This window comes from Elaeis guineensis, chromosome 10 (assembly GCF_000442705.2).
Source record: "Elaeis guineensis isolate ETL-2024a chromosome 10, EG11, whole genome shotgun sequence".
Taxonomy (NCBI): domain Eukaryota; kingdom Viridiplantae; phylum Streptophyta; class Magnoliopsida; order Arecales; family Arecaceae; genus Elaeis; species Elaeis guineensis.
In genome coordinates, this window is record NC_026002.2 from 33,374,153 (window position 1) to 33,401,497 (window position 27,345).

At 39.0% G+C, this 27,345-nt stretch overlaps 1 protein-coding gene across 4 annotated transcripts; it reads right to left on the reverse strand.

The window, feature by feature from the left end:
- Positions 1-818: 818 nt before the first annotated feature.
- LOC105052750 (2-isopropylmalate synthase A) lies at positions 819-16,715 on the reverse strand. Of its 4 annotated transcripts, XR_003801923.2 has the most exons (14): positions 15,934-16,715; positions 14,081-14,294; positions 13,911-13,991; positions 12,040-12,129; positions 11,883-11,969; positions 9,430-9,530; positions 6,775-6,808; positions 6,603-6,677; positions 4,445-4,528; positions 4,218-4,352; positions 2,327-2,472; positions 1,938-2,235; positions 1,171-1,344; positions 819-1,083 (listed from the first exon to the last, which is right to left on the reverse strand). XR_003801923.2 is itself a non-coding variant. In XM_010933688.4 (12 exons), the coding sequence occupies exons 1-12, from the start codon at positions 16,638-16,640 to the stop codon at positions 2,094-2,096; spliced, it is 1,896 nt and encodes a 631-aa protein (XP_010931990.1). In that variant the 5' UTR covers positions 16,641-16,715; the 3' UTR covers positions 1,714-2,093. The 4 variants fall into 4 exon arrangements, 1 of the variants encoding a protein (XP_010931990.1); XR_003801922.2 differs by having other exon boundaries at positions 819-1,344; XR_003801921.2 differs by having other exon boundaries at positions 819-1,356.
- Positions 16,716-27,345: the final 10,630 nt, after the last annotated feature.

Consider the following 27,345-nt stretch of genomic DNA (forward strand, 5'->3'; position numbering starts at 1 on the left):
TGGCCTCCTGAAAGTTACAAGCGAGGAACCTTTCCTTCTATTCCTGAACTCCGAGACAGCCCCATTTTGCTTGAGAGATGCTTGGTACAACTTGAAATAAGCTGCTAAGAGAGAAGTTATCCAACTGCACGAGTTCCTTCCCGAAAACGTATGCTCTCACCATGTCCCAGAACAGAAGTCAAACAACACCAAAATAGCTGAAGAACATTACCGATATCTTAAAGATGAGAATGATCAAGAGCTTTTACTTCGTCCCTCAACTTTCTCCTTCAGTAATATGCTTCATGCATTATTTTTTGCTACAGCGTCTCTTTCTGCCGGTAAAAGTTTCAATCTGATGTCGCCAAAAGGATACTCTGGAATTCCTCCAAGTTCTTCACACTTAATCCATCTCACGATTTAGCTTTGCAAACATTTTCCCGATTTACTAAGCATGAGAAATCACAAACAGCAGTTGTGCCCTCCCAGAGAAAAAGCCAATACGACCAAACAATATGGTTTTGAACAATTAAATGGCCATTATGTATACACTATGACGGCAATAGGACATTTTATAGCAGTAACTACTCTGGTACTGCTTCCGCAGAGCAGCACATCTATCTGTTTCACCATGACAATAAGAAAGTATTTGCAAAATAGCTCCATTGAGTTACGGTTATCGAACCAATTCCTATATAGAAAGGGATCCAACGCTGACAGGATGGCTGTAATGCTATTTAATGCTGAATTTCAAATGTCCGGGCATCATCAGATTGAGATCATTGTCCTCTTTCCTACTACTCGCTCCACAATAACCACGGGCCATTTTATCTCTGTAATTTAATCTAAACTGATAGATATATTGTCAATTTAAAAGATGCAGTATATTTTCCTCACTCTTTTCCAAGTTGCATGGATTAGAATGGCGAAAAATATTGATGTTATAGAATTACAACAGACTTGTAACCCTACTTCTTGCATCACCATCAAAAACCAAGTCCCCCAATTTCATGTATACAATCCAATACATCTACCCTGAAACCAGAGCATCATATGCATGCTTGTTGATAGTTTATACAGGGGGCAACTTTAATAGATCATCACCTTGCAAATGAACAAATGCCATGTAAGGAAAAGCTAAACTATCAATGAAGCATAAAAACTAGGAATAACCATCTCAAAAACACCAACCTCCCTCTGAATTTAACGTAGTACTCACGGATTAAGAGACCAGAACCCCCTTGATAGAGCAAAAGACCAAATAGCCACCAATCGACAGTTGAAGCTCATTATGCTCTGGTTTCTTCTGCAACCCACCTACTCTCATATATTCCCAGGAAGTAGTGATTTTCTGATGTGCCATTCCTAATCATAGCCCTAAAAAAACTCAATCAAATCGAAGCAGGAGAATCTAGTTAAATGAAAGGCTGAATGATTAAGCCAAACAAAATCAACTACAAGAATAAGCCAGTCATGGTTAAGGAGATGAGCAGATCATGTTTGCAAGCAGGCTCCACGCCGAGCCTTGTTACACTGTCCTGGTAGTCATGCAATGGTTTATAAATGTCGCACTGAATTTCCAGTCAGTGTCACAACACAACAATATACAAAATGTAAAGCTTGGCAAGGCAATCTCTAAGAGCCCTGCATTTTGATTTCAAAACTTAAGCCTAAGAATGGTGAAAAGAGGTCTAAATTTGGTTCAAGGAAAAAGATGTTGCCAACACAGGACAGTGATTAAACAGTACTCTGCATCCTTTGCAAGCCAACTCAGCAAGGCCAAACATTTATGTAAACAAGCGGAAAGCTATTACACAACCACCCCATAGGACAGAACAAGCAGGCCTAAGATATATAGACAAAGACATGAAATAAAGACAAAATGTCCTGGAAACATGCTTGTGGCTTTTGATCAACATAAAATGATGGGAAATTAGTAACAGATGGATAAGACAAACCTTTCGCCAATAATTCCAGAACACTTTCACCTTTGAAGTAAGTCTGATTGAATGCTCTGACACTTAATTCATGTAAAATAGGGAATATTCTTCGGCCTTAAATCACTTCTTTGTGCAGCAAAGAACAGACATTATGGTCGCCAAAGGCAACACATTTTACTCTGAACTTCGGGATGTTTTGCCTTGAGGGTTTTCCCTGGTAGCCTTCACAGCAGACATGAAGCCCAACATCTTGTTGAGTGCACTTATGTAGGCCCGGACACTCGAAACAACAATATCCATTGCTGCACCACTTCCACTGGGGAAAAGAAAAGTTGTTTTTTCAGCACAACACAAGGAAGATGACAAAGCAAGCAGTGAATAGTTTCTAGATTAAAACACACAGAGACCTGAAAGTACGGTGGACGGGTTCTCCAGTTAAGGCATGTGTAGACATATGGCTGCCATCTCCACCTATGACCACTCTTGTGGTGGCAATTGCATCAATGCCTTCAGTGACCGAAGTCATGGCATACTCTCGAAGAGTTGCTGGTACCTGCAGGTGTTAACATTGTGTCCTAAATATGGCTAGGTACCAATCAAAATTAATTTCATTGTCCAGTTCTAGAAAATCCTAGAATCACATACAGAACCAACATATATGTTATGAATAACTAACTGCAAATTTCATTTTAAAAAAGGAGTAAAAGCCCCTTTGAGATTAGGATTAATCACACTTACACTAAATAGTTTGAAAAACCTACACTTAGCCCTATGAGGTTTATTTTTATCCAAAACTTTTAACCCATAACTTAACAGAATGTTAGTCAAATCATTAACCTTAAATAGGACAACCTAAATGCCTCATCAGAAAAAATTTTAAAAATAACCAAAATAACATTTCCTTCCCATCTAAGGGCAATTTTGACTTTTCATAAGAGATAAATGATTTCACTAATGCCGTTAATTTAACTGAGGGTAAGTGTAGGTTTTACAAACTATCAAGATTTGCTATACTGATTAGTACCATAATATAATGGGTGTACTGTACCGTACTGGTACCGAACTTGTAAGCAATCTTGTACCATACCAGCACTTAGTATGCCTTGCCATCTCGTACCATATCATGTATTGATACTATAATAGGATGGTACTGGTATGTGGTTTGGTATCGAGACAATGAACCTTGCAAAGTACTAATGTATAAGTGTAATAAATGTAAACTTCAAAAGAATTTTTGTAATCTACTCAAAAGATAATAAATTACACGGAATTAGCCTGTGATATCTTATGGTTACCAAAAAGCATAAAACCTGGTACTCATGTTTAGAAAGTATTATATTTTTAAAAATAAGAAACTTCTATACTTAAATCTTCAATGCAAGAGGAAGGCCCTCCTTTATCCTTTTTGTAGGGCCATGCAGAAAGCTCTGGTACTGCAGAAGGTCTGGGTAAGGCTCTGTGAAATCTTCCAGGGTCTGGAAGGTTAGGGTGCATATCTAGCTAGTGATTAGAAATCATATTTATACGGGGAAGTCCTGGCCAAGAAACATTGTCATTGAGCAATCAGTTGTGCATTTTCCAGATCTATCACTGAAACAGAAGACCACAATTTCCTATATTGTTCATTTGTTAAAAGTTTTCGGCAGCTACTTCACATTAACCTTGGTATAGAAGAGAGACCTGTGATGGTCCTTTCCCTGTGGAAATCAATAATGAAGCATGTCTTGGCAAGAATATGTAGTGCTTGGACCATGCGGCTATGGCTGTCCAGTGTGGAGTATGTAAGCAAGGAATGCAAGGATTTTTCTAGGTCAAAGTGCCTCTACATGGGTGGCTTTCAGCCCATCCTGTTTTCCTTCAATGGTCAGAGAAATCTGGGTAGTACCCAACATAAAGGTTTGCTCAGCTCAAGTTTGGGTAAGGTAGATAGTCTGCCATTGCATGTGTAATTGTCTGGGTAGCCCTGTTGCTTCATTGCTGGTCTTGGTTCCTTGATCAACATTTTTCATTGTGGATCTTTGTTGAACAAATGCAGGGTTTTTCACCCTCTTCTCCTCAAATAAAAATCCGTGGGTAGTTTCTCAAGGTGCATTTCTTTTTTCTTTCCTAATTCCTTGACACTGTCAACAATAGAAAAGAAATGCAAATCACCATTGCCCTTCATTCATGTTCATATCATTATCTATCATAAGAGATTTTCACTTTCATTTCCCACATCAGTGATAGATAATTAAGTTACAATAATAATCACTACCTAATGGACAACTTAAAGAAAAAGATTCACATTTCAAGTCTCACCTCGACTATGCTATCAATGGCCTTATATGCAGCATCCACTGGACCTGTTCCAACTGAGCAGGCAATCTTCTCTTCTCCATCTGATGCTACTAGTTTTACAGTTGCTGTAGACAAGCCAAGTGTTCCACAGGTAGCCTGCATGCTGAGACAAAATTAATATAATCTGCCCACGCACAAAGTTGATTTCAGAGCAGAACTATATATTAACTAATCAAGTTTAAGGTCACCTGTAGCTCTCCAAGAGACCAAATGACTGCAGGCTGAAATATCTCATCAGATATCAGTGCTTCTATGTCCTCATCTGATATACGCTGCCACCAGAAAAGAATTTGCTTGGTGATGTCTTTGTAAACTATATCAAGGCATGGTCATTAATTACAGTAGATATCAATACATGATGTTTTCACATAAATGATAGAAGGCATCTCTTGAGCTGCTTAGACTGCTATAACACATGAACTCCCAGGCCCTTGGGAAGTGGCTAAGCTAGAAATCTCACAAGGCAAAGATAGACAAGCAATTAAGAAAATGATTGAAGACAAGCAGACAGTCTCCCCAGAAAGTTTTACCTATGCAAGTAATAATTTGCCGCAGCTAAATGCAATAATCGATAAAATTAAAGAGCAAAACAAATTTAGCAGCAATCTGCCACCGGGAACAAGATATTAAATGAAATTACTTCTCCCGTAAGTATTGGTTCAAATTGGAAAACTAGATGACAGACAGAAATTGATGAAACGAAGATGCAAGAAGAGAAAAAAGCTGTGGAAGGAGAGAAAATGAATCACTGTGATCGTAAGTGACACCTCAGACAGTAAATCATTTAAATTGTCACAATAACTTGCATGAGAACAGCTAGTTCATTGGACAAAAGGCATTTAGTAAAAAATAAACTTGAGGCTCGAAATAGGGCATCTTAGAAGCATAAACGGTTATCAATGAAAAAAAGCATGGATTGGTATAATCATGTATGTATTAGTAACAAAATACAAATCCTAGAAATCTTGATACGCACTAATAAATGATATGCATAACAGAGGGCTCTAGCTGACATTATCTATTGCACCATTATTTGGTCGGTCTTTTTAATCCATAATTGTTAAAATAATGAAGAAAACCATTTTGATTGTTATGAACATTAGAGGACAAGAAACTCACTTATAGACCTTCCAGCTAATGTATTATTGTCTAACAAAAGATCTTCATAATTGTTCTCTTGTTCTGCTGGCAATGTAGCTCAGAATTCCTAAAATAAGATATCAGCAATTTTTCACATTTTTTTTATTACAATTGCCGCTCATATATCTACTATCTTTTTAGCTAGGATTTCACTGTAAGAAGATGATAAAGATCACAGAAAATAATATAGTAAATTACCAAGGAGTTTTCTTAAGGTCGAATCTACCTAAAAAAATGCAAGGGTAAAAAGACCCCAAACATATGAGATGTTGGATAATATCAACCATTTCACTAAAAAGCACTAATCAAGATGGCTGCTAAACAAGAGGATACAAAAAAACTAAGCATGTGAGCATGGATAGGTACAGAATGTAGAGATGCATGTTTGAACCATGGCAGTCACTGCAAGACTTAGAACTGAGATTCAGAAAGGTGAAAGCCAGAAACTCGGGGTCTACTCGGTTCAAAGAGTTTTTTGCAGCAATATCTAAAGAATGCAGGAAACAAAGGCATCAAGAAAAGGAAGCAATGTTGCTGCTGGTTACTGTGAGTAAATCTGAGTTTCAAAAGTCAAAACAAATGTATGCAGATCATATTTGCATCTTATGCCGATATATGAAACCAGAATTCAGCTCAACCAATCACCAATATAAATGTCATTACCAGACAAAGCAAGGGTGTGACATGGACTCTAGAATTCATAATAAGAATGCTTCTTCATTTCTTCCAGGTATACAGTGCCATGACACTGTATGTGGATATTTTGATAATTTTCAACTAGAGATAATTCAATAACCCAACATATCCAACTTTTGAAAAAAGAAAGATTCTGAAACTTGTAATGGTGCAAAAAGAAGCCTTCAGACCTTTATATGAGAGCTTGATGACTCAGAGAAAAATCCTTCTTTCTATCTGTCAAAGTTATCATATTTTATCTCAAAGGTGACCTGGCACCTGTCCCATGATGCAGATGTCTGCATCACAGGCACAGACGAGGTCTCTTGAACAATGATTCCAACAAACTACTCTACTATGGAAGTGTATGTCTTTTCAACATTCAGGCCCAAAATAAGGATTTTACCTCCCATTTTTCTCTATCTGATTTGTTTTAATTTTATACAGAATGTTGTGAGATTCAAATGCAAATCAATATAAAAAGCAACTTAACAATTTGATCAGCCAAATAAATACTATACCACTGTTCACCTTTTTTTTCTCTGCAACCTCTTTGAAACGCTTGAAAACATCTTCGAGTTCCTTCCCATTTATATCATAACCAAACTGCATATATAAATAGCAAATACATCATAAGCATGTAAATCTAAAATCTGCAAGAGGAAAAAAGATAGTAACAAGATAAAACCACAAAAAATAGTACCTCCAATAGTTTAGATCTCAGAGCATGGCGTCCACTGCAAGGGAAGAATATAAAGTGTCACTGTATCTTATATTCTTTCATTATGAAAAAAAAGCAGAATTCAACAGGAAAAAGACTGAACTACAATATAAGCGGCACCAGGAAGGCAGCAATCTCACCTTACTCAACTACAAAAACGTATAACCAAAACATCAGTGAGATAAACTATCACATTTAAAATGACATAAAATCACCAAGCTTCATGTTAGCACGAGAAAGAAAAGGATTCATGGCACAAGGAGCAAGCACAAATAGCACACAGAGAGGCCTGTATGCGCACGCACATGCACATCTTTTTCCATTCCTTCTTGCTCGAGCTGGACTGGCTGTCTGCATCTTCCCAGTGATTGGCATGCATATGGCTTTCTTTGATACCCTCCTACCCTTTTTCACACAACATGGGTGACTAAAGCAGAAGCAGCTGTAAGGTTAATTTTGCCCTGTGACACAAATTGGTCTTTGCATCGTATCTGCCCATCAGCAGCCCTGATAACATCTTAAGGCACAATCATATAGATGTTCTAGCATCAGTATTGATGCCCAATGCTGTTTTAGGTGCTGAGTTGCTACCTAAATTTTAGTTACAATATTACAGATTATCATGTCTTCACTATTTCTGAACCCATAGATAATTTCCATGAAATGTCTACCCCAACAATCAGGAGAAAAAATCATAATTGTAACTATAATCCTGCATAAGTTCCTAAGTGCTGCTGATGAAATAACACAGTCAACCTGCTATACAAAGCAGAAAATTCATATTTTTCTGCTGTGTCTCTGAAGTTTCTCATTTCAGTTAAAAAAGGAAACAAATTCTTAAGTACACAAGTTTAACAATTGATACCACTGCATGTGAAACAGAATATTAATGGTAGAAATTATATTAGCTGATATTCTCAAAGTTACCTAATTAAAACACCGAAGTGAAAAAGCAACATAAATAAAGTTAACACAAAAACAGTGCAACCATAAGTAGATTTAAAAGATGACAAGCCCCTGAGGTCAAAGAAGGGATCTTGATCCATGCTAGTTATTAATGAGAAATAATTGGTTACTGGGGCTCAAGAAAGGAATATTGGACTGGAATGACAAAGACGCTCACAAATATAAAGGTTTAAAAATTAATAAGATCGAAACACTATACAAGAAAGTGCAAGTTCACTGAATTATGTGATAGTCAAGAATGTAATTAGAAATAAGAGCCAAGAAATTCTGCAAAAAAGCTCCTTCCGTTACTTCAGATCTATTCAAGCCAGGAGGACAAAATGGCAGGAGTTTCCCAGAAAAACTGGGTCTAGAATTTCATCTAAATGATAATGAAAATATAGATCAAATAGTAATGAAACTTACAAGGAAACTTCATGATGTACTTATTAAGAATTCATCTTACAAATTAACATGTTAAACATGAGGTTCAAGGGGTTAGAAGGAAAAAAAATATGAATTTACCTCAGTCCCATATATTTTGATATAACTTGGTGGCGGTCCAAATGATGACTTTGCTGGTATAATTTTGATCATTCTTGAGTTAGAAGCAAACTGCCCTCTCCTAATTCATTGTTTAGTCACTCTTCTCCGAAGTTCTCACAAGATTTAGGTTTGACATAGGCTCAAAACAAGCATAATGAGAACAGACAAGTATAAGAATAAATTGTCACCAAATTTTGATTCAGGCATTATTTTCTCATGATGAAATTAGCAATGTGAGGGCAACTCATCCTATAGATTATGGCACGGAACGAAGATGCCATGCAATTGAGTAGAAGAAAAAAATTGCATGATATTTTGCAATAACCTCCCTAATCTATAGGTTCTGTTTTTCCTGGAGTCGATACAAGCCAAACAATTGCAATTCTTAAATGGAAGGAGGTAAGATGCCACTTCGGTTGTCCATCAGCATAGGATCAGCCAAGTCATTTTGCCAAATTTGTTTAAACCCACATTCAAGATGTTCTTGCTTGTTTAGGTATATTTCCCCAAAAGATTTGGTTGGAAGGAACTCTTTAGAATAGTTTTGAAACATATTCATTTACTTAACAAAACCCAAAAATATTAACACCCTTTTCAGCAGATTTGTACTCTCAGAGGGGAAAGAATGCGCCTCCCTATCTACCAAATCTATCCTAAACTAGAATTGCATTATGAGCTGAAATTACACGTCTTAAACAATAATTTAAACCTGAAAGTAGACTCAATGGTGCCATAAACAAATATAAATATATACAGATAACAGGAAAAAATGTATGCACAGTTTTACATGCAACTTTACAATAAGAAAATTCACAGTTGTCCATTAAAAGATGAAACAGTTTGCAGTAAAATGACTTACATTATGATAATTATAACAACAAAAAATAATGTGCACGAATTATGCTAACTGCTAGCTTGCATACAAAAGCAATAATGAAATAGTCCACAAAAAGTACATCAATAAAAATTTTTGAAATGGATTGATTAGTACTCAACAAATAAATAAACTAATGTCAAAAATGGCGCGATTAGTACTGAATAAACCAATCAACTAAAAAAACCAAATCACAAGTTAAAAAACTTAACGATCAAGCAAACACAAAGTCCATTTTCTACAGTGGAGAACACAAATAGAGACCTTCATACCTAAGCTTCCCGAGCACAATACCAGATTCATTAGAACGAGACAATCCGATGTCCTCAGGTGAAATAATCTCATAAGTGTTCTTGTGTTTAAGCATTCCATCCTGCAAAAGTTTATGTGAGAAACGAATCATGCGGATATCAAAAATGATTTTGGCATCACACTTAACTTCAGCCATGAGCTAAGTAATTATGCAATTTACTTGAAAAAGAACAAGAAAACATTGCCAAGTGCAACCAACAAGAAATCACTTTGAAGGTAGTTGTTGTCACAAACTATAAAATTAAAATTTTACACAGAAACAAAAGCATCTAGATTAAAATATCAAAATAACAAGCTGGCCTTAAAGAACAGCCAAGTAACTCTATGCTAAAAAAGCTTATCCATCATTTTCTTAAAAAATGGAGATGATTGTGTACCTATTGCTGCATAAAGTTTTAGTAAAAGACTAAGTATCTGCAATCATCATATTCCATGATCATCAGGATAGAACACTATTCTAATATGTACATATCATTTTGCTTCTTTTGAAAATATGGGAGGTAGAAATGTAATAAATGGTAATGAATCTTCATATTAAATTGCTATTCCTCTTCGGTGCTGACTGATGATATTTAACCTTGCTAAGAAGAGTTGTCCTTTTCTTGGCTTTTAAAAAACTATTAAGTTCATTACATTTAAAAACAAAACATGATTCAATGAGTTCTTCGATTGCAGGGAGCACATGTTCTTGGATAGTTTTATGATGTCAACCTGAAGAAAGAGCTGTCAAGAGACCTATACTAAGAACTGACATAAAAAATTTCTCTGCTCCAATGATTTTGACATGTACTCTTTTACGTGCCCGGGATATGCTTCAGACTTGCCAAATATGGCAGTTCCACCAGACCTTTAGGATGGACAGGAATATGAAGATCATCCAAAGGGTATCTTATCAAGGATGACATATATTAGACATAAAAGAGACCCTAAATTTATAAACATCTAGGCTTCCTGCGTCATAAGCAAGCAGCCTGCACTTTTAAATCCTGTGTTTGGATGAAGCAGTCATTACATGAAATTTACCAACATTTCAACACTTGAAGCTCCAGTTGATGTTGAGCTAGTTGATCTAAGACAAGATGAGCAACACAAAAAATTGGCAACAAACATCACAACAAGTCCGCATATTATGGAACAGGAGAGGTAAAATGAAAGGAAGGAATGACTAGATAAACAGGATCACAAAACAACAAGTCTGAAAAAAAATATCTGCATATTATGGGACAGGAGAGGAAAAATGAAAGGAAGGAATGACTAGATAGACAGACCACAAAACAACGAGTCAGAAAAAAATAAGGAAGGTGTCCTGCCCCTGCATGCTTGGATCAGATGCAGATACAGACTTCACAGCAGTGATGTTTAGATAAATATTTACGAGGGAGCAAAACGAAATGTAAAACCGAAAAATCATGGATTCAAGTGTTAACTGTGAATATGTAAGGTGCTGGTGTCTTCATGAGACACAGCATTGGCACAGTACTTGCTGCATGCTAGTACTTGGCATGATCTCATGCCAGTGCATGCCAAAAACTACCACAGAATGGCACAAATTGCACATACTATTCCAGGTCAGGCCTGAACACTACCAGCATGTGATACTTCGATCATTTCTCAAAATGAAGCAAATGATAGGTCAGAGATGCTGCCAAAGGATGTCAGCTAGCAGATTTAGAATCTATGATGGTTCGCAAGATGCAGTACATATTTTGGTCAATATCATCTACCTCGCATGGTTACCAAGATAATAAGTCATGCATGATTGATTCTATGATTCATATACATTGCAGACACATACTCAACATGAATTTATGAAAAGAGCACATGCTAAGGATGGTATAAGTGTATCTTGGGCTTGCTCATGACTCCAACTATCTCACCACAAAGAAGCACTCAACACAGGAGTGCAAAATAAGCTTTGCCTGACAGACATGGGTGAATCATAAGATCCTCTTTTCCTTCATCAAATTGGACAAATGCAAACACCATGCATGAAGGAAGAACTGGAGAAAACTAAATGCTGCAGAATGACTCCCACAACAAAAATCTATCCAACAGAGCATATAGCAAATAATGATTCTACTTGAACATGAATTTTAGCAAGTCTATCTCAAATATGATTGCTCGTCTCATGCAACTACAAATAGGCTAAACACCACATATGTTTCCATAACTGAGAAACAGAAAAGGGAATTACTAATTCTAAATGAATCATAAATTCATCAGCCTGGATATAAAAGTTTGTATACAATATCTTTATAAAAGAAAATGGAAAACTCTGATCTCAGAAGTTTATTACGGACTAGAAGCATATAAGAGAAGCATCCAACACAACAATCTTTCAAGAGTAAAAGGTGCTCTTTCCATTTTCATGGCTCAAATAGACTCTAAATCGGATGTCATTGCACACACATACCTGGTGGATACCACTTTCATGAGCAAAAGCATTAGCTCCAACAATAGCTTTATGTGGCTGTACATGCAGTCCAGTATACTCTGCTACCTAGAATCACAAATATTACATTATAAGTAACTTGTAATATAGAACATTCCATGACAGTTAGTTAGATTACCATCTTGCTCGCCATAACAATATGTTTAGTGTTGATTCCAGTATATAGCCCTCCCATGAGTTCCTGGCGACACTTCAAGGCAATTACAACCTACAGAGGGTAAATTCCAAGGTGAGGCACCATCATAAGTAGTAAGAAATATTAAGGAAATTGACTAGCAAGTACAAGTTCAAGCTAGCAGACAAACAACAGTTTCTTGATAGAGATCTTATCTGTTTATGTATGAAATGACAAAAGTAAAATTAATTATTCATAATTAACCATCAGAAAATTCAGACATATCCGAACTCTCAAATGTAACTTACTGATGCAGTTAGAAATAAAACTGAGTTAGCACATAATACACCATCATCCATTGATCATCACCACATGCACACATGCCCCCCCCCAAAAAAAAAAGAAAGAAAGAGTAGAATTAACAATTTTTTCCATTTAATGAACTAAAAGAAACAAACTGTTGACCAGTTCTGACAAATATCAAGCACAAAACAATCACTTTTCTTCCTTAATAATATTGTTATATTATTCCAAAAGTATGTCATAGACAATAACCAGAAAATCTTTATCGCATCAACTTTATGTCAGCTTTATAGTTTCTGCAATTTAAATATCATCACCACATCATCCTATATTTACAATTGCTTCTTATTCTTATCATTCATTTAGACTTGTTCACATAGTCGCCACATAATGGACTACCAAGGTTGAGGAACATCTACATACAATAGATTACTACTTGGCATGCTAATTGGTAATTACAAACACAAGTGATGAAGGAGCTAATTCTGGAGGTCAATCACATGATTTTATAGCACTCAAATAGCAAGCAGGGAGGATGGTCAACTCTATAACAGAGATAGTTGCACCTTATTTGGCAGAGCTTCCAGTAATTTTGATTAAATGGCACTAAGTAGCATACTTTAAGCAGATGTATTTGGACTAAATTTGATTATGCAAAATCCAAATTTTTGCATTTCAACCATGATTATAAGGCATTCCTCAAAAATGACTATTAAAGACGCAGGATGAATAGGAGAGAACATTTCCTGAACATTAAATCTCCTTGTCTGAGACTCTCTGCTGCCACTTATGTGCCCTCAAAAACTCTTGGGTCTCCTCCTAGTCCACTTCCCAAAATCTCATAGACTTCCATTTCCCCATCCACAAAAGGGTTGCTGGTGTGGTTTACTTTTTATGAATGAGGTGACCATAAGGGGGAAAACATAAAGGAAATCTAAATGACATGGAGTTTGATGACTCTGAAGTTTTACGATGAGTAAGATCATCTTCCTGTCCTTGGAATTTAGCTTTGAGAATTCCAAGGAGCTCCTATTAGTTGATTCAAAAAGATGTTCACTCACATATGTATTTGGTTGATCGAGCTTTTTTATTTCCTTTTGGCCTCCTTGTTTATTCTCTATCAGACATTCATAAAATCTTCATTGTTAATTCCCCCCCTGTTTGTGATACCATAACAAATGAACTTTTTGCTTTCATCAATCCTTCATAAATGTATATCTCCATACACTCATAGCAAAAATAAACAGGGCACATTTTTTGCAGTATAGATGTTGATTAACTGCATATGAATTGTCTGAAGAAGATCAGAAAATGCATTTTGAATCTTTCGTTACATTTGCAAAAGGAACGAGACACTTGTGGTAAAACATGGTGCAAGATAGAATGATAAATGCAGATAATAGGTGAAATTTTCCAATAGAAGTTGCTCTACATTCCTAGAATGATATGCTGTTACAACCCATATATCCCAAAATTATGATAACTCAATATTTGTGTTGACCACTCCACTAATAAGCAGGCATCTCTAAGATATATCAGACAAGCTTGATATATAACACATTAACTCATACCTCCTCTAAAGAAGCATTTCCAGCTCTCTCACCAATACCATTGACAGTGACCTCTACTTGCCTTGCTCCTGCATAAGCACCCTGTGTTCAGATTGCCCAAGAAGTGAGTACAAAGGAGAACAATTGTTAAAGCAGACCACCATACAACAACAACAAAGTTAGATTCATACAGCTAATGTGTTTGCGGTGGCGAGTCCAAGGTCATTCTGGCAGTGTGTTGATATTATTACATCCTCAATCCCACGAGTGTTTGCCTTTATGTCTGCAATTAATTTTTCAAATTCTGAAGGAAGTGTATAGCCAACAGTGTCAGGGATGTTCACAGTTGTTGCCCCGGCTTTTATAACTTCCTCCAAAACATGATAAAGAAAGTCTCTATCAGACCTGAAGATGACGAGGAAGTTTACAATAAATTGTGACATGAAATTTCACATTTAACTCGAGAAGCGACAGCTTTTCCCTAAAAGTAATTGCTAATTTTTTGGATTCATTTAAGCAAAACTTTATAACTGACAAAACCTGCATCTGTAAATCGCTTTAGAATGCATGCAGACAATCATACAAAAGAAAGTGCAACTCAATAAATGGCTAGTTCTAAATCAATAGCAAACAAAATTATGACAGAACTGATAATAACACTTTTAATTTATCAAATAGAGTGCAGAACTTATTAACAGTCACCAATAAATCTATTTTATGTTGCTTATTTTGCAAAGGAGAGACAGCAGGTATCTGACAAAATTACCTCATATGAGAATTAGGCAATTCCACATGCATGATGAGAAAGAAATATTTTGTCAATGATTCAAAAGAAGCAGCCTAAACCATGGTTAGGCATATCTGGCAAAGTAACAATAACAAAAGATAATAAATTTTGCTTTCTCTCTTTGAAGATCAGCTCCCTTTCTCCCACTACAGATAATCAAGAACAAAAATGTTACCTCAGTCATTTCAAATTTTCTACTATTCTGAAAGTGACAAAGCAGCCTTTCAGCACTCCACCCACCACAAGTGTTCACATAGGCTAGAGCTGCAACCTTGCAACACTTCCCCTTATCAATAAGAGGAGTGTTGCATCCACTTAAAGATGCATGCCCAATACAATAAAAGAGGCATGCATCTGCATGAAATCGGTATCCCAAGTCTTCAATAAAAGCTTGTTAGCCCACAAGGAAACCCCACACAAGACCAAATCCAGAATCCTCTCTCCCATGCCCGCCACCCGCCTCACACCCCCTCCCCCCCCCCCCCTTTCCTCTCTCCTCCTTGTCCAACTGCCTTGAAGCGAAATTCACATTCTTGGAGCATGTCAAGGCAGGCCAAATCCCAAACCTCTCTCTCAAAATGAAAGACTCATTCCTGGAGCACACATGAGCCAAAAAATATAGGCAGAGATGTTTTGGTTGTTGAGTGGAACTAGGAGTACATGATATTCACATAGAGTTAGATTAAGATTTTCACTGATCTTGCATTTATTTTAAATGTGGCTGTCGAATTTCATCTAGGTTATTATCTTACATTATGTTCGCATATTCATACAGATTATTTTAATTAATTATCTGAGGCTTATGTTTCAAACTGCCTTGAGGTTTACACTTCAACTTTCCAAGCTAACATTGTCCAAGATCACAGCAATCTTACAAGGAAAAGGAAGTCAAGATTGCTATCTCACTCAAAAGGCTTTCTAAGTGCCAGATCTTAAGTAGACCAAAGGACAGGAAAAGAGAGCCAAACGTTTGGTAAGTAAACATAGAGTCTAAGACATGGCATTAATGAAGAATCACTGATAAAGAAAGAAGTTAGATAGAATTGAAATTGTTAAGATATTTGATCTCAACAAAGTGATCAGTTTTATCCCCTATTTTTCAAAAGAAATTCAAATCAAGCCAGACAATTGATGCGAGCTAACAACGTTCCGCACAAAATGTTTCACGGGACCAAAAATTATAACACAGTGAGCTCAAATATAAAGCTTTCAAAAGAAAAAAGAATTATTTAACAGAAAAGTAGAAAAGGAAAGAACCTGCCAGCATCCTCGGGGCTAAATTCGATATCCTGACACCCGAGACTCCTGGCATACGCTACCATCTCGCAAGCGATCCTCACGACCTCCTCCCTCGTCTTCCTCAACTTGTGCTGCATGTGGATCTCGCTGGTGGCGATAAACGTGTGCACCCTCGGCTTCTTGGCGTGCCTCACCGCCTCCCATGCCGCATCGATATCCTTCTTGTTGCACCTCGCCAGGCCGCAGATCACGGGAATGTGGCCGTCCTCCGACACCGGTTGGTTCCCGACCTCCATGGCGATGGACCGCACCGCATCGAGGTCGTCGGGGGAGGACGCGGGGAAGCCGGCCTCGATGATGTCAACGCCGAGGAGGGAGAGTTGGCGGGCAACGACGAGCTTCTCTTTGCTGGTCATGGTGGCGCCGGGGGACTGCTCCCCGTCGCGGAGGGTGGTGTCGAAGACCCGGACGTAGCAGGGGTCGGGGATGTGGTTGGGGATGTACTCAGGGCGGGACCGGAGAGAGCATCGGAGGGCTCCAGAACGACTCCATGGTTTGGAGAGAAGAACGGAGGAGGAGCAAGAAAGATGAGGGATTAGGCCGAAGCGAGAGGATGGAGGGGAGAGCCATGGATTGAAGAGGATATGGGAGCGGGGTATATTGGGGTTAGGGTTACAGGAGGGGTAGAAGGGTTTAGGGCTTGATAGAACGAGGGAGAACGCCATGGACGAAGGCTGGAGGCCGAGAGAGAAATGAAGGAGACGCCTACCAAGAAAACCCAAAGGCGATGATCAGGGTTTTAGGTTTCCAGGCCGGGTGTGTTTTCCGCACTTCACAGCGTGGCGGCTGTCATGTGGGACCCGCCTGGGATATTTGGTCTCCGTGCCACGTGAGACGGTTTCGTGACGATCCATTCGGGGGTGTTTGCTTGGCGACGAGAATGAACACCGAAATGAATCTAATATATATATATATATATATATATAAAGTAAAAAAAGGAGAAAAAATAGAGTGGTCAAGCAAACTGTCCATATCAGTAATAAATTTTCATCCATAAATATCTTGTGGATTAAAATTAATTTTTCATATACTACGTGTTGGTGCAGAATTCTGTCGAAGTCGGAGAAACTGGAGCTAGGATGACCGCGGCCGCCACCAGGATCTGCAAAGAAAGTCTAAATCGGAGTTGGGGATGCTCCAGCAAGATCCTCCAACGCTCAAGTCAGTACTCTGTTTCAACAGAAATGGAGTGCTCGAGCGAAAATTTTGGCAGAGTTTCGAGATAGAGTTATCAGCTTAGAGAAGAATGTATCTGGGGATCCTTATTTATAGACGGAGGGTGTAACTGACCGACAGCGACGTCTGTAACCGTCTGGTAGTGGACCACTCAGAGTCGCGTGGAGTTTGTTACGGAGAGTAGTGGCGTCAAGGGTTGTTCAGGGCCACGTGGAGCTAGTTGCGGAGAGTGGAGTGGTGTCCATTGTCGGGACTTGCCAGAGAGAGGTGGGGCTGCATGGAATCTGTTGCAGTGAGTGGATCGGGATGGCAGCTTTTGTCGTGGCTTGTCAGAGAGTGGTGAAACCGTGTGGAATCTGTTGCAGCGAGTGGAGTAAGGTAGTGGCCCTTGTCGTGGCTTGCCAGAGAGTTTGGATCCGTCAGCTGAAGCTCGGCTGGGATGCCTGATGGAGCAGAATGGCTCTTTACATCGTCGTTCTAGGAGAGGCTCGGATGTTCCAAGGTCGCTGATGAATCTACTGTTGTCGGACGCTTCGGGTGCCGACGTTTCAGACGGGAGTCACCTGCTGTAGGAGCTCGGATGGAGATTTTTGTTGACGAAGTCCGGAGAAATCCATCTGGGATTTATCTGATGCGGAAGCTCATCTGAAGATCGTCCGTCGGAGAAGTCCGATTTTATGGGGAGCCTGGTAGAAGGTCGACCGGCGATGGACTTCGGATAGTGCTGGGGAGGCTCGGCAGACATCGGAGGTGATCGGCTATCGTAGGGACCCAGTTGCTGGAGCTCGTCCGTCATAGAAGCTCGTCCGGAATCCATCCGCTGGAGAAGTTCGGACGGGCTTCGGTTCTCGCGAGAGGTCGAAAAGGGGTCGCTTACTGTAGGAGCTCGGGCGAGGATCAGTTTGTTGGGAAATGTGTCCCAAAAAGCCAATCGTCAAGTTGTTGACGGTTGAGCGACCAAGTATTGTAATTGATTTGTTAATAAATAAAATATATTTGGCATCTTCATCATAAGCTTTCATCTTCTAATGAACTCCGTTGTTATGATGAAGTCCTTAGGACTATTTAGGTTCGATAAAGAGAGGATTTATCGATTAGTCCTTAAAATTGTTCACGACCAAATGATAGGCTGTTAATAAGGACAACAGCTTCTATCGAGCATAGGTCGCTGTAGGCCATATGGGTTGGTTGTCCTCTTAACCAAAGAGTGTGGAGACACTGGTATGGCATACAGGTGAGATGTAAGGGTACATCGTCATTGAACGTGACCAACTCCAGAGCATTCTGCTGTCGAGAATGTCTCTGATGGGATATAGGTATAAGTGTCCCTTAGACTTGAGATCACCTCAGTGACTTGCAAGCAACTCACTGTGCTTTGGTACCGGACTAACTGAATTTCTAATTCAGGGACGGAAGGCTTCTGGGCACAGTCAAGTACTTGCGAAGTCAGAGTGTGATCGAGATGGGATTGACCACTCCAAGAGTTGGAGAAGAATGAGTCGCTGTATTTCAATTTAGCAAAACCTTGGCCAGGGTAATCCATCAGATGGATTTGATATTTTGAAATACAATGTGGACAACCTGATCAGAGTTGACAGTTGAGCTCTATGGTGTCCTATGATCATTTTGGTCAAGGGGATGAATTATATGAAAACTATATCCGCATGGGTTCTAAGGATGTTGTTCTACACATTCGACCTATCCGGACGTCGGGTACCATTGCTAGATGGTCACTTCGATTGGTATAGAAATTTGTTTCTATGCTACCGGCTTAGGTTCGGACCTATGAGGTCACACACATTAGAGTTCATGATCCGATCGGATGGTTGATCAACGATTAAGAATCATTATAGGGTTAAATAATCAATACGATTGACATTTAACCCAGTGCAAGTGTTACAGGAGGATCGATTAGCAATTTGATTGCTAATTGGCTTAATTTGATTAAGCCAATGGGCTGAGATTAAGTCTAATTAAATATGATTTAATTAGATTTGGTTTGGGCTTGATTGGATCAAGTCCAATTGGTTTATTGGATAAGCCAAGTGCAAGGAAAAACTAGTCCTAGTTCAACTAGGACTTGGGTCAATCTAATTTCTAATTTGATTAAAAAATTAAATCAGATTTAAATATAATTTAATCTGATTAAATTAGGTTCTTAATTGGGTTAAGACCTATTTTAATTTGGTTGATCTAATTTTGATTTGATTTGGTTTGGGAAACCAAATTAAAACAAGTTATGAGACAGAATCCTAGTAGGACTAGGATTCCACCTTGCGCCACATAAACCTTCTCCACGCCCTCTCTCTTATTCAATGCCAATCTCCACTTATTTTGTGCGACAAAAGCCCTCTCCCAGATCTCTCCCACGTTCACAAAAGGTCTCCTCTCTTCTTTCTTACATGGAAGGTGGTTTGGATCAAATCTAAAAGGAATAAGTTTGGATTTCGAATTCTATGAGATAGAGTTTTAGAAATCCAAAACTCTTTCAATTTTGCACCGAATTTATCCAATTTTTTTTTGGAATTTTTGTGGCTTTTAGAGTTTACATTGTACACCCTTTTCTGGTGATCCATGCACAAAAATATGGAGGAGGTGCTCAAGAGTTGGGCGTCCCTTAACTTGCCATGTTTGGATAAGCCTTGACTAGGTGTTTGACCTAGACAAGGACTCTATCATATCTCTCTATATAAGATGAGTTTCTTCGTGAAATTTTAAGGGGAGATAGATATTTGAGAGACCTTTCTGCCATCCAAAAATCAGAGAGAAATATCTTTGGGTCGTGGATATATAAAAGACGCAAGTTTGGGTGTTTAGAGAGAAAAACGTGAAGAAGAAGAGGGTCTTCTTCTAGGGTTTTTATTTTCATATCTTTCCTCCTTCCATCTTGAGTTTCCTGAGAGCGTCTCAGATCTGAAACTCCTCCTTCTACTTTGCATCTTTGGAAGAGTCCAAATCAAGAAGAAGGAGGCACCTGATCAACCATCAAAGAAGGATCAACGCAGTACTAGCATACTGTGCTGATTTCCTGAAGCAGGACTTCTGATCGAGATTCGTGGGCTCGTGTGGATGACTCCTAGAGGCCGGATGCGTATGCGGCTTGCAACATCATCCTTAAGCCCGGATCAGCGAGGTTAGAGCGTCTAACTTGCAAGGTAATAGATCTAATCTATTATTTAATACATACATTAGATGTAGCTAGTATAGAAACATGTTGATATGATCAACATGTAGTTCATACTATATTTATATATATTTTAATTTTTGATTTAATGCTATGTAATAATCATGTAATAGGATCTTAGATCTAGGGATTTTCTGATCTTAGAAAATAAATTTTGATTTATTTTAGTCTTCCGCTGTATGATCTTAAAAAAGTTTCAAGATCTAACCCTGAAACCCTAGATCTGGTTCCTACAATTGGTATCAGAGCCTAGGTTCTTTATTACATGATTATTTATACATACTTAGATTATTTTTAGATTAGATCTAATTTATAATCTAATTATTAAATCTGAAATTAAAATTTTAGATCAATCACAAACTGCAAGGTTGTCCTGCTGTAAGGTTTACCCCTTACAGTGCAAAGGTTGTCCTAGTTTGTGTAGATCTATCTTTAATCATAAATTTATTAGATATGATCTAGATTAAATTTATGATTTATTAGATTTAAAAGATATTTAAATCTGAAATAAAATCTCTTTGTTAATAATTTTTGTGCAAAGAAATTGTTTAAAGTTGAAATTGTTTCAATTACATGAACCTGTTTAGATTAGATCTAAAGTAGTTTCATGTTTATTTCACTTGCATCTTGATTATGAATCAAACATGCAATATGGTTGGTAGAATCATATTGTAAAATTATTTTACAAATATAAAAATTATTTTTTGAAAAGCCGAACCCAACCCTCAGCCCAAAACTTAATTAAGAATTAAGAAGTTGTTTGATTAGGTTCTAGGATTGTGAATTGAAGAACCTAAGACACAAATCATAACACATTGGGTTAATGGGTTAGTGGGAATTAGGTCCATTAATTGGGTTAGACCTATGGTTAGATTAAAGATGGACTTAATTAGAGAATTGACTAAATCTAATCAATTGTTGTCTTAGATTAGGTCAAGAATTCTCTAGATCAATTACAATAGTTGTAGTTGGTCAAGTCCATGTCTTTAACGAGAACCAAATGGACTTGATTCTTGGCTAAGCGGTCTAGCACGAACTGTTAGGTTGATCTAATCGAAACTAATTAAACCAGTTGGTGTCTAAGGTAAACCAGATCGGTGGTTTTTAATTGGGAGCCCGCTTACCTGGCCATTTCTGATGGTGTCTAAGGCAAGCTTTGGCAGACCCTCCCACTGATCGAACTTACCTGGCCTCTTGGTGAAATTATATTTTGATCGGATCACTTGACTATTCGAGCTGACCCATGTCAGCTAGGTAAATAAGTGTGACTGATTTAGGTGCTCCTAGACCAGCCCCTTTAATGGTCTCCCTTAAGCTGACTTGGTGAAGCCAGTGGGAGGATCATGATAAGCTGGTTCATCTGACCTCATCCTCTAAATTATTTAAATCTTCTAAAATTATTAGGTCCTTAAAATGATAAAGTTATGGAGATAACTGAGTCATAGCCTCCCATTAAGGTGTTTGATAATGAGTCCATTAACTCAATAATCATTGCAGACCCAAAGGCCTGGTGCTTGTTGACTAATGGAATTATCACTCATCATATGATGACTTGGAAGTGTCTCTCTAATGGTGGTTAGGTGAGCCAACCAAAGTTGGGTTTAATCATTCGTTGGTTAGATACACCAAGTATGATCATGTTAATGGTTGGACCTAACTGGATCCTTACAGTGGAGGCCAAAGCCTACTGATTAGGTTTCTGGGGCAAAATTAAAATTACTAGAAATTGTTTAGAGAAATAATTGGTTATGAACCTACCCTTAGATGTACATGGGTTGACCAACCAAAGTTGGGCTTGTGTGCAGTCTAAGTGGATTCTAGTACCCGCTAAGGAATTAGGGTAATTCCTTGAGTTGGAGGTAGAGGCTATCAATTCGAATAAAATAGTGGGAGAAACCTTTTGATTAAAGTCTAAATCTTTAGGTTTAATGAATCAATTACTAATTAGGTTATGGTTCTCCTTTGTGCAAATATGGCCACTTCCCTATCACTCCGATCATTGTTGGACAATGATAAGTTGGTGGGACCCAACTTCGATAGCTGGTATCGAAAGTTGAAGATAGTCCTGGAGCATGAACGGATCCTATATGTGATATTAGATCCTGCACCTGAGGAGCCAGCTGTCAATGCATGTGGAACAGTCAGAGACACTTACCAGAAGTGGCTCAGTGATCGGACCACGATGTGCTGTATCATGCTAGCTGCTATCATGAGCGATGAGTTCAGTTGCAGATTCGAGACGGCTCAGCCAAAGGACAAGCTTCAAATGTTGGAGGATGCCTTTGGCACACCCGATGACGTGGAGAGGCACAAGACTAGTTGTGCCATCTTCAATGCCAAAATGCGGGATGGTGCCTCTGTCACTGATCATGTATTGTACATGATCGAGCTGATGGAATGATTGAGCAAGCTCGACTTTTCCTTGCATGAGCAGCTTGGGAAAGATGCAATACTGAACTCGCTGCCCAAGTCTTGTCTCCCATTCCTCACTCATTATAGAATGACAAAGCCTGAAGTAAACTACCATGGGTTAATGGGGTTGCTTCAGAACTTTGAGAAGGATCACCAACTCCTCAAGGAGTCGGTGAACTCAGTGAACTCAGTGGGAGGTTCATCTTCTGGTTCTCGATCCTTTGAGAAAGGAAAGAAGAACAAGAAGAAGAAAGTTAAGAAGGTGCAAGTTCAGGCTGGGACATCTGTGCAGAGCCAAACCAAAAAGATCAAGCCTGATAAGAGTCTATTCTACTGGCAAGCATCCTAGATTAGATAGTGTGTCAAATATCTACTTATGGCATTGGAGGCTAGGTCATATAAATAAGAACAGAATAAACAGGTTGACTTAAGAGGGAATCCTCAAAGTCAGTGATTGTGAATCACTTCCAACCTGTGAGTTCTGTCTTCTTGGTAAAATGACCAAGTCACCTTTTACTGGAAAAGGTGAGAGAGCTACTGAGCTCGTGGGCCTAGTACATACTGATGTATGCGGGCCCATGAGCACCAGTGCTAGAGGTGGATATTTCTACTTCATAGCTTTCACGGATGACCTATCCCAATATGGATATGTCTATCTGATGAAATATAAGTCGGATTCATTTGAAATGTTCAAACGATTCCGAAGTGAAGTAGAAAAACAAACTGAGAAGAGTATTAAAACTCTTCGATCTGATCGAGGAGGAGAATACCTTTCTAGTGAGTTTCTCACATATCTAAGAGAGAATGGGATTCTCTCCCAATGGACTCCTCCAGGAACACCACAGCATAATGGTGTGTTTGAAAGGAGGAATCGGACTCTGTTAGACATGGTCCGATCCATGATGGGTTTTGCTAGCTTGCCGATATCCTTCTGGAGATATGCACTCGAATCGACCTGTTATCTGTTAAATAGGGTTTCAAGTAAGTCTGTAATTAAGACTCCATATGAGATATGGACGGGACGTAAGCCAGCACTTTCACATCTTAGGGTCTGGGGGTGCCCGGCCTATGTCAAACGATTAGTCACAGACAAACTTGGACCTAGGTCTGACAAATGCTCATTCATTGGGTACCCCAAAGAGACAAAAGGATATTTTTTCTACCATGCTGATGAACAAAAGGTGTTCGTCAGCCTTAAGGCAATCTTTTTAGAAAAGGAGTTCCTTGGTGAAGGAACCGTTGCCTCTAAGGTTGAACTTGATGAAGTTCAACAGGTAGAAGGACCGACACCAATAGCTGAACCTGAGTCAGATATGATTAGATCAGATCCGGAGCCCAATATACCTGCACCATTAAGGCGATCCGGTAGAGTACCACGTTAGCCGGACAGATACTACGGTTTCTTGGTCCGGGACAGTGATCCCATCGAACTTGATGAGAATAATGAGGATCCGATCACCTATATGGATGCTATGCAGAGACCTGATTCCGAGAAATGGCTTGAAGCCATGAAATCCGAAATAGAGTCCATGAAGGTCAACGATGTATGGACATTGGTTGACCCACCTGAAGGAGTTAAACCCATTGGGTGTAAATGGATCTTCAAAAGGAAGAGGGCCGCAGACGGAAAGGTGGAGACCTATAAAGCCCGTCTGGTTGCCAAGGGGTATCGTCAACGTTATGGTATTGACTATGATGAGATATTTTTCCCTGTGGCAATGCTCAAATCTATTCGGATAATGCTTGCAATAGCTGCCCATCTGGATTATAAGATCTGGCAGATGGATGTAAAGACAGCTTTCCTGAATGGAGAGCTGACTGAAGAGGTGTATATGATACAACCTGAAGGGTTTACATCCACAGATGAGTCCAAGGTGTGCAAGCTTCAGAGATCCATTTATGGATTGAAGCAAGCTTCTCGGAGTTGGAACATGCGTTTTGATAAGGTGATCAAAACGTATGGCTTCATTAAGAATGGAGAAGAGCCCTGCATCTATAAATGAGAAAATGGTCCAGTTGTGGTATTCCTTGTCTTGTACGTAGATGATATTCTCTTAATTGGGAATGACATCCCCGTACTACAGGGAATAAAAGTTTGGTTGTCATCACAGTTCTCCATGAAGGACTTGGGTGAAGCATCCTACATCCTAGGGATGAAGATCTATAGGGATAGATCTAAAAGGATGCTTGGATTATCCCAGTCCGTGTACATAGACACTGTGCTGAAAAGGTTCAGCATGGAGAATTCCAAGAAGGGCTATTTACCGATAGGCCATGGAATTTCTCTCTCTAAGAAGGATTGTCCGACAACTCCTGAAGAGAGAGAGCGTATGAGTAGAGTCCCATATGCTTCAGCCGTGGGATCTATCATGTACGCCATGACATGTACAAGACCAGATGTGGCATACTCACTAGGAGTAGTGAGTAGATACCAATCTGATCCTGGAGAGAATCACTGAAAAGTGTTTAAAGCCATCCTTAAGTATTTGAGAAATACTAAGGACCAATGGTTGGTTTATGGCAAGTCAGATCTGAAACTTGTGGGGTTCACAAACTCTAGCTTTCAATCTGACCATGATGACAGCAGGAGCGTGTCGGGTTATATCTTTACTCTGAATGGTGGAGCCATCTGCTGGAAGAGTTCCAAGCAGCATACTGTGGCAGACTCTGTTTGTGAAGCAGAGTACATCGCAGCATCAGATGCCACGAAGGAAGCTGTGTGGCTGAGGAAATTCATCAACGAGCTCGGAGTAGCACCCTCCCTCGATGGTCTAGTCCTGCTCTACTGCGACAGCACTGGTGCCATAGCTCAGGTGAAGGAATCCAAAGTACACCAGCGGATGAAGCACATTTTACACCGCTTCCACTCGATCTGAGAGATCGTGGATCGAGGTGACGTCGACCTTCAGAAGATCGACAGAAAAGAGAACCTAGCCGACCCCTTCACTAAAGCCCTGGCAATAAAGGAGTTCGACAACCACAAGTCGAAGATGGGTATTAGATACTGTGCCGAGTGGCTTTAAGACAAGTGGGAGTTGTTGGGAAATGTGTCCCAAAAAGCCAATCGTCAAGTTGTTGACGGTTGAGCGACCAAGTATTGTAATTGATTTGTTAATAAATAAAATATATTTGGCATCTTCATCATAAGCTTTCATCTTCTAATGAACTCCGTTGTTATGATGAAGTCCTTAGGACTATTTAGGTTCGATAAAGAGAGGATTTATCGATTAGTCCTTAAAATTGTTCACGACCAAATGATAGGCTGTTAATAAGGACAACAGCTTCTATCGAGCATAGGTCGCTGTAGGCCATATGGGTTGGTTGTCCTCTTAACTAAAGAGTGTGGAGACACTGGTATGGCATACAGGTGAGATGTAAGGGTACATCGTCATTGAACGTGACCAACTCCAGAGCATTCTGCTGTCGAGAATGTCTCTGATGGGATATAGGTATAAGTGTCCCTTATACTTGAGATTACCTCAGTGACTTGCAAGCAACTCACTGTGCTTTGGTACCGGACTAACTGAATTTTTAATTCAGGGACGGAAGGCTTCTGGGCACAGTCAAGTACTTGCGAAGTCAGAGTGTGATCGAGATGGGATTGACCACTCCAAGAGTTGGAGAAGAATGAGTCGCTGTATTTCAATTTAGCAAAACCTTGGCCAGGGTAATCCATCAGATGGATTTGATATTTTGAAATACAATATGGACAACCTGATCAAAGTTGACAGTTGAGCTCTGGGGTGTCCTATGATCATTTTGGTCAAGGGGATGAATTATATGAAAACTATATCCGCATGGGTTCTAAGGATGTTGTTCTACACATTCGACCTATCCGGACGTCGGGTACCATTGCTAGATGGTCACTTCGATTGGTATAGGAATTTATTTCTATGCTACCGGCTTAGGTTCGGACCTATGAGGTCATACACATTAGAGTTCATGATCCGATCGGATGGTTGATCAACGATTAAGAATCATTATAGGGTTAAATAATCAATACGATTGACATTTAACCCAGTGCAAGTGTTGCAGGAGGATCGATTAGCAATTTGATTGCTAATTGGCTTAATTTGATTAAGCCAATGGGCTGAGATTAAGTCTAATTAAATATGATTTAATTAGATTTGGTTTGGGCTTGATTGGATCAAGTCCAATTGGTTTATTGGATAAGCCAAGTGCAAGGAAAAACTAGTCCTATTTCAACTAGGACTTGGGTCAATCTAATTTCTAATTTGATTAGAAAATTAAATCAGATTTAAATATAATTTAATCTGATTAAATTAGGTTCTTAATTGGGTTAAGACCTATTTTAATTTGGTTGATCTAATTTTGATTTGATTTGGTTTGGGAAACCAAATTAAAACAAGTTATGAGACAGAATCCTAGTAGGACTAGGATTCCACCTTGCGCCACATAAACCTTCTCCACGCCCTCTCTCTTATTCAACGCCAATCTCCACTTATTTTGTGCGACAAAAGCCCTCTCCCAGATCTCTCCCACGTTCACAAAAGGTCTCCTCTCTTCTTTCTTACATGGAAGGTGGTTTGGATCAAATCTAAAAGGAATAAGTTTGGATTTCGAATTCTATGAGATAG

Excerpts from the sequence above, each read along its gene's own strand:
- LOC105052750 (XM_010933688.4), bottom strand. The coding sequence starts at position 16,640 with ATGGCGTTCTCCCTCGTTCTATCAAGCCCTAAACCCTTCTACCCCTCC. Across the intron at positions 13,992-14,080 it reads CCACCGCAAACACATTAGCT|GGTGCTTATGCAGGAGCAAG; the intron begins GTATGAATCTAA and ends ATCTGAACACAG. Across the intron at positions 9,531-11,882 it reads ATGAAAGTGGTATCCACCAG|GATGGAATGCTTAAACACAA; the intron begins GTATGTGTGTGC and ends AAACTTTTGCAG.